Raw genomic sequence first — 8,312 nt, 5'->3', positions numbered from 1 at the left:
GAACCTGTGGCCTCGGCGCTACCAGCGCTGCACTCTCCCGAGTGAGCCATGGGGCCGGCCCTAAGTGGGGGGGGAGGGGGGTTGTTTTTTTTTTTAAGTTCACAAATAGCCTCATGTCACTTAACTTTCAGTTTTGCCTCCACATTCGTTTTGAAAAAAATGTTTTGGTGTTAGAGATTTTTGGAGATTTTAGAATTGGAGTTCTAAATTTTTAATATTTATTAGTTTTAATTTCTAAGTTTCTTATTCCATTCCTTGATCTATTTGATCTTACAATAGCACTATACTGTCTTAACGACCGTAGGTATATTTTGGAAGGATTTGGGTCTCCTATGAGAGACTGCATCATGTGCTAAATGTATCATTTTAAAAGCAGAAATTCTAAATGTATTGTTTTCAGTTTACTGTAGAAGATAAAATGATAAAACAAATTCTACAAGAGCAAGAAAGCAAGACAGAGAGAGAGAGAGAAGGAGAGAGAGAGAGAGAGACCTTGTTACTCACTGGCTTAGTGGCTTCAGGCAAGTTAGTGGCCTTTGCAACCCTTTTTTTTTTTTTTAATTTATAAAGAGGGACCTCCCACTTACAGGTTTGTTATAATAAATAAATGAGATTGTTTAAAATGTACAAAACATACTTGGCTATTGTGAATAATGCTTCAATGAACATGGGAATGCAGATGTCTCTTCAAGATCCTGATTTCAATTCCTTTGGATATATACTGAAGCAGGGAACCTCACAATTTCTGATTGTCAAACCTGCCCCCTTCCACTAGAGAGACTGTTTTAGGAATTTTATGGTTGGCTGCTTTAATCACAAACTTTAGGTTCTGTAACCTAACTTGCTTCCTGCACCCTGTGCTGAGGGAAAGTAACAGCGGTTTTGCAGTGCCCCGAGGGCAGAATGCAAATTAGGCTCCAGAATTGACCAATGAGCTGTGTCCCATAGCCAACCAATCAGAACTAACAGACTTGCATCCCTCGTTTGCATAAGAGGACCTAAATGGGAACTTGGGCGGGAAGTTTTTGGCTATATAAGGTGGGCCTTTTCCATCCTTGGGGGAGACTGGAGCTTGATGTTCCTTCTCTCCTTGGTTGCAAGTGATAAAAAGCTGTAACACCGAAAAGAGTTGTTGACCAATAGAAAGCTGTAATATTGATGTTGGTCTTGAATTCCTCTGTGTGAGCAACTTCACAACAATAACAGAAGAGGGATTGCAGGGTCATATTGTAGTTCTATTTCTGATTTTTTGAGAAACCTCCATACTGTTTTCTATAGCAGCTGTACCCTTCTCTGTTCCCATCAACAGTGTACAAGGGTTAACTGGCCAACCCTTAATTTTTTTTTTTTTTTTTTTTGGATAGTAGCTATCTTAACAGGTGTGAGGTGATATCTCACTGCAGTTTGGACTTTCGTTTCATTGATAGTTAATGATGTTGAGAATCTTTTCATATACCTGTTGACCGTTTTGTTTTTGTTTTTGTTTTTGTTTTGCTACTGAGCTGTAAGAGTTCCTTATTTTTTTTTTTTTTGGAAATTAACTCATATAAATGGAATTATGCAGTATTGGTCCTTCTGTGAATGGCTTATTTCACTTAGAATAATGTCCTCCAGGTTAATTTGTGTTGTCACAAATGGCAGGATTTCCTTCTTTTTAAGCCTGAATAACATTCCATCGTATGTACATTTTCTTTATCAAGTCATCTGTCAATGGACCCTAAAAGACTTCAGTACAGCAAAGGAAACAAAAAAGAGAATGAAAAGGCAACCTTCAAAATAGGAGAAAATATTTGCAAACTATATATCATATAAGGGGTGCTGGGCTGATTCTCAGGCTAAGCATGTGACCTATTAGGGGCTCTGGGACTAGTTTGCTGGTGATAGGGTCACCTTGCTGATTCTCTGACCAGGGATGGGCTTACCAGGGGCAGGACAGCCAGGCTGTTTCTCTGGGTCTGGGGTATAGACACATATTGGCTTGGTTAGCTGGGTGTGGGTCTTCTAGGGGCTGGTCTGCTGAGCTGCTTCTTGGGGCTGTGGGTGAGGTTGTGCTTCCTCAGTTGGTTTGGGAATGTATCTTCCAAGGGTGGAGCTGCTTAGCTACTTCTCAGGGCTGCGCGGCAAGATCACACTTCACTGGGTTGGCTTGGGAGTGTGTCTGACAATGGCAAGGCCACCCAGCCACTTCTTGGGCCTGGGGTGACATCACAGAGGGAACCTGCCAAGGGCAGAACAGCCCAGCCACTTCTCCTGTTGGAGGGTGCAAATATGCTTTAGCTTCACCAGCTCAGGGGAATGTTCATTAGGGTAGGGACCCTTCATTAGAGTAGAAACCCCAGAGTTGTTTTTTCAGGTTGTGGGATGGGCACACAGAGCTCAGTTGGCTGGAGGTGGAGGAGAGGCAGGTCCACCTGTCTGATCTCTGGCCAAGGTTGTGAGGTGCAGCAGTTCAGTTCAGCTGGCCTGGGGTTGGATTCCCAGACATACAGAACCGGAGCCACAGCTACTCCTGGGCCCAGGATCCAAACTGCCAGGATCGTGGTATTGTAGCCATTCATGTGAGTGCATTGGGATGACAGAGGAACCTTAAGGCTAGAGAAGTGCAATAGCTACTGGCCCCAGAGCAGGGCATGTTCCAACAGAAGCTAAGGTTTCAGGATGCTGCAGTACTGCAATGGCTTGGGCCATGAAGGTGGACGTAGGGAGGGAGGGCACAATGTGTGCTCCTATTCTGGAGCGGTACAGTGCATGTATACTAGGCAGCTCCCCACACTTGGCACTGGGCTTATAAGGGCTGTGATATTCTCCTCCAGCAGGAATTGCAGGTTTCTGTGGTGAGAATGGAGGTTGGTGAGGGCCTTCTGCTTACCTGATCACCTCAAGGAAAAGTCCCTCCTGCACTCATCCTGGTGGCTGAAGTAGTGTACTTTTCTCGCCTCTCTATGCTGCTATCCTGGGCTTTCATGCTCCACGGGGATTTCACCGGTCTCTTGCTGCACTCACACTTTCCCACAGATCCTCTCCTCAATTTTGAGCTGTGTATTAGTTGTGTTAGTCCTTTTTTGTGGGAGGGATGAGTGCCAGACATCTCTAGTCAGCCATCTTGCCTGGACCTAATCCCAAAAAACATAAATTTAAATAAATATTTAAAATATGATAGATTTCAATTAAAATATATTTAAAATATATATTTAAATACATATTTGAAATATAGAGAGAATTAAATCTCTCTCTATGTGTGTATATATATATATATATATATATATACAATTAAATATATGTGAAATTAAAAATATGCATGTATACACACACACATGCCAGCCATAGCACAAAAGGCAGGAAAGGAGAATAAAATTAAAAGATACCAAGGTCCTTGCACTATTTGGAGAGTAACAAAAGTACTACTTTACAATAGGCTATAATAAGACAAGAATGCATGTTGTAATCTCTAGCACCACCAGTGAAATAGTGGGAAAAAGTATATTTAATAAGTTAGTACAGAAGAAAATTGTAATATAAAAATTCTTAGCAAATTCAAAACAAGACAAGAAAGGAGTGAAAAAGGGAATATGGAACAGATGGAGATTATAGAAAACAGTCAGATGGTAAATTTATATCAGAATATATGAATAATTACATTAAATGTAAATTGACTAAACATCCCAGTTAAAAGGTAAAGATTCCCATATTGGATTAAAAAACAAAATGCAAAGATATGTTACTTATAATAGACATATTTAAAATATAAAGACACTTAAGGATGACAGTAAAAGGATGAGAAACATATACCAAGCAAAACCTAACTTCCCCCGCCAAAAAACCATTAGTTTAACTATATTAATATCTAAATAAGATTAACACAAAAAAAATTAGTAGAGATATAAGACACATTTAATAACTATAAAAGAATCGATCCAACAAGAACATATAACCATTCCAAATTTGTAAGCACATGTTGTAGGTTAGGTTATTGTTTGGAAAATATCCACTATGTACCTCCCTCAACCCCACCCCTCTGTGGGAGAAAACACTTTCCCATCTCATTTATGTTAGGCTTGTCCAAGGAAATATAAGCAGAGTGACAGACTGCCAGCTCTGAAGCTAGGCTTTAAGTGGCATTGCATGTTTCCTTTTTTCTTTCTAAGTGTTCTAATCTCCGTGATATCAAGAGTGTGACCCTGGTAGGCACCTTCAACCTAGGCTCCAGAATGAGACATGGAACAGACCACAGCCAACAACCAAATCCAGCTGACTTGCAGACCTCAGCCTAACACTAAGCTGATCTATATACATATGACTGAGAAACCTAACTAGTTGCAGTTGTATGCCACTAAGATTTTGTGGTTGCTTGTTGCTGTGGATTGAATGTCCCCTCAAAACTCACTGAAGTTTGACTCCCATTGTAACAGTGCTAAGAGGGTGGGAATCCAATTATGGTATTTGATAAGTGGGGCCTTTAAGAGATGATCGGATTGTGAGGACTGTCCCCTTGTGAATGGATTGATCCATTCATGGAGTAATGGGCATGGTTCTGATGGCTTTATAAGGAGAGTGAGTGAGAAGTTTGGCTCTCTTGCTCAGACCATTCTCACCATTTGATACCTTGAGTTGCTATAGAAGAAGACCCTCACTAGAAGTGCTTCCTGGACCATAAACTTCCCAACCTCCAAATTTTAAGAATTAAATTCCATCTTTTTATAAATTACCCAGTTTCAGGTGCTCTGTTATAAGCAACAGAAAATGGACTAATACACTTGTTATGCAGCAACAGCTGACTGACAGAGCACCTAATAATCAAGTTTTTATATATATATGAAGTAAAAAGAAAAAAAAAAGAAATAGACAAATTCCACCCTTGGTATCCCACCCTTGATAACAATCTGATAGAAAAAGCAGACAAAAATCAGTAGGTATATGCAAGAGTGGGAAAAATCTTGATCTTATTGACATACATAAATCATTGCATCCAACAATTGCTATTCAATGGTGTTTATTGATTAAACTCTCCTCTTTAAAAAAATGATTTTAAGACTGGATAAAGTAATCAAATGCAGCTATATGCTGATTGCAAAGACATACTTTAAAAACACAAGAAAAATGTTCAGTAAACAAAGCAAGTCACAGAGGAAAACATAGTTTGATTCTATTTACATCAAGTTCAAAAATAGGCAAAACTCAACAATCTTCTATAGCGATAACAAATAAGTGGTAAACTATAAACAAAAGCAAGAGAATGAGTACTGGACAATGCAGGACAGTGGTTACTTCTGATAACAGAGGGAAGAGGGAGAAAGCAATCTAGTGGGGACTACATATGGGGCTTCTAAGTCTCTGGAAATGTTTTATTTCTTAAGTCAGGGGATGAGTACATAGTTGATTGATATATTTTCATTCTTTAAAGTGTGCATACAATTTTGTAAGTATGATAGTGATACAATTTATAGTTAAAAATAAAGATTGAGTTCTCAAGAAAAGAATGGGGGAAAAAATAGTCTTGTGCCAAACCTATAGAAGCAAGAGTTCCCTCTCCAGGGTTCCTGACAGCACAGTCCAGGCAACCAGGTCAGGAAGCAGACAGTTTTCAGTGGAAAGCACTCACACGGGAAGTGCATCTCATGTGGACTATTGCTTCCACCTTAGCCTCAGCCTGTCATTGCTCTCTGCCACAAGCCAGTGACCTCTAACCAGGCACACTAGCTGTTTGAAGCCCTCAGATGCCCTCCTGTGAGGTGAAGGAATGTGTGAGAGTTACTGTTCTGGAACATCTGTCCCTTGGCCTTATGCTTTGCTAGCTGCTTGAAGGGTCTTTTAGAATAACAACTCCCAAATGGTGGCAGAAGGAATGAGCTGAGTCTGCCTCAGTGGAATGCCCAGCTCTTCCCCTTCCCTTCATGCTCTAAAATTACAGGGTTTTTTTCCTCCTTTACTGTCTTGCAGAGGAAAACAGATCATAACATCACAATCAAATGTTCTCATCCTGACTGCTTTACTGACCAACTCATTTGAAAGGAATTCTTCATTTTGAGATATCGATATTCCATCTTTCACCAAAGACAATTTTCTTAACATTGGTTGGCCTAAAATGTTTCTCAAATTTGAACATGCATCGTAGTCACCTGGTTAACTAATTAAAACACAGATTGTTGAGCTCCTCCTCTAGAGTTTCTGATTCAGTAGGTCTGAAGTGGGGCCTGAGAATCTGCCTTTCTAGCAAGTTTGCAGGTGAGGCTGATGCTAGTCTGGGGATGACATTTTGAGAACCACTGACCTAAAATGTCTTTTTTCTTCTCAAGGTATTTCTGAAGATTCCTCCTCCCCATCCTTTGGCTGAACACCACACAGAGACTCCCTCCTCTGTGGAGCACATTTGCTGCCTCATCATCCTCTGCAGAGCTGCCTTCACCTCCTGGTTCTTCAGGCTGTAGATGAGGGGGTTCAGCAAAGACGTCATTACACTGTACTGAATGGAGACCACTCGTTCCAACACTGAGCCCGAGGCAGGGCTGATGTACCTGAATAGAGCTGTCCCATAGAACAGGAGCACCACGGTGAGGTGGGAACAGCAGGTGGAGAAGGCTTTGCCTTGGCCTTCAGAGGAGCAGATGCTCAGTAAGGCAGAAATGATTCTGGAGTAGGAGAAGAGGATCAAGGGAAGTGTCAGCAGCCCCAGAAATGCACTGGATCCCGACAGAAGTAACATATTGGCAGTGGGATCAGTACAGGACAGAGGGAAGAGTGAAGGCAGCTCACAGCTGAAGTGGGGGATGATGGACCCACAGAAGTGTAACTTGAGGATGACAAGACTGTTCACTAGTGAGTTCAGGAACCCCAGCATCCATGCTGCACCGACCATTGCAGTGCAGAGAGGCCCATTCATGACCACGGTGTAGAGCAGAGGGTGGCAGATGGCAGCATAGCGATCATAGGCCATGGCAGAGAGAAGACTGGCTTCAGTACACCCAGAGAGAAGAAAAAGGAAACTCTGGGTAATGCATCCCCACACCGAGATGCTTTTCTTCTGAGTCAGGAAGTTCTGTAGCACTTTAGGCATGGTGACTGAGGAGAAGCAGATATCTAGAAAGGACAGGTGTCCAAGAAAGAAGTACATGGGGGTATGGAGGTGAGAATCCCCTCTGATCACCAGGATCATCCCAAGATTCCCCATCAGGATCAGGAGGTAAATCCCCAGGAACAGCACAAAAAGCACAGCCTGGACGTGGCAGTCAGCAGACAGCCGAAGGAAGAGGAACTCAGTGACGACAGTGAGATTGTTCATGGTTGTTTATGAATTTTATCCCTAGAAAGAAATCAGTTGTACTACAGGTAATGGGTCAGTAATCTGAGTAATTTCTAGTGTTCAGAATATCATCCCTGCACTCCAAAACTGCCCAGGCAATATTTCTTTCAGCTTAAAAATAGAAAAGGAAAACTGAGGGTGAGGAATTGCAATTGTGACTGTGATGGGTTGAATTGTGTCCCCCGGCCCCCATATCTTGAAGTCCTAACCTCCAGTACCTCAGAATGTGACTTTATTTGGAAATAGGGTCATTGTAGAGGTAATAAGTTAAGATGAAGTCATACTGGAGTAGGATGGACTCAACCCGGTATGACTAGTGTCCTTATAAGAGAGGGGAGAGCACTGTGTGAAGACAGACACAGAGGGAAAACAGACATGTGACAACAAAACAGAGACTGGAGTGAAGTACCTGCAAGCCAAGGCATGCCGAGGATTGACAACCATCACCAAAAGCTGGGAAGAGGCAAGGAAGAACTCTTCCCTACAGGTTTCAAGGGGAGTGGGGTCCTAATCACACCTTGATTTCATACTTATAGCCCCCAAAACTGAGACAATAAATTTCTATTGTTTTAAGCCACCCGGTTTCTGCTACTTTCTTATATCAGCCCTAGAAAATTAATATAGTGACTTTTAGGGTTTCTTCCCCTTGACCCTCCCCAGCTGTCACTAATTCTGTCAGTGTATACAGCAAACATCTTTGGAAACTAAATCAGATTGCATGCTTTAACCAGAGTATACTTATGAGAACAAACAGGATGCTTCAAATGAAATTGTTTCAGATATTTAGTTGCAAGCCTTTTTGTATTTAGATTTGGGTCTTAAAGCCAAGAACTCCAGGACTCACCATCTTATCCTAGACATTCTGAGTTTGGATAAAGATGGAAAGAGGGCTTGAACGATGCTACCAGAGGTTGCTGGGAACTTTTTAAACATTTAGGATCCCTTCAATGGTACCCCATCTCTCCCAATCCATACTAGCAAAGATGGAAAAGTATTTGTGGGGATGGGAGAGAGC

General features: G+C 41.7%; 1 protein-coding gene across 1 annotated transcript; it reads right to left on the bottom strand.

The window, feature by feature from the left end:
* Window positions 1–6,268: 6,268 nt before the first annotated feature.
* On the bottom strand, window positions 6,269–7,276 carry LOC103609992 (olfactory receptor 8S1-like). Its single transcript, XM_008594243.1, has one exon. The coding sequence runs from the start codon at window positions 7,274–7,276 to the stop codon at window positions 6,269–6,271; it is 1,008 nt and encodes a 335-aa protein (XP_008592465.1).
* Window positions 7,277–8,312: the final 1,036 nt, after the last annotated feature.

This window comes from Galeopterus variegatus, unplaced genomic scaffold (genome assembly GCF_000696425.1).
Source record: "Galeopterus variegatus unplaced genomic scaffold, G_variegatus-3.0.2 Scaffold10420, whole genome shotgun sequence".
In the NCBI taxonomy this organism is placed as follows: Eukaryota; Metazoa; Chordata; class Mammalia; order Dermoptera; family Cynocephalidae; genus Galeopterus; species Galeopterus variegatus.
The sequence above is the reverse complement of the archived record's forward strand: the minus strand, read 5'-3'. Positions and strand labels throughout refer to the sequence as shown.

Excerpts from the sequence above, each read along its gene's own strand:
- LOC103609992 (XM_008594243.1), bottom strand. The coding sequence starts at position 7,276 with ATGAACAATCTCACTGTCGTCACTGAGTTCCTCTTCCTTCGGCTGTCT.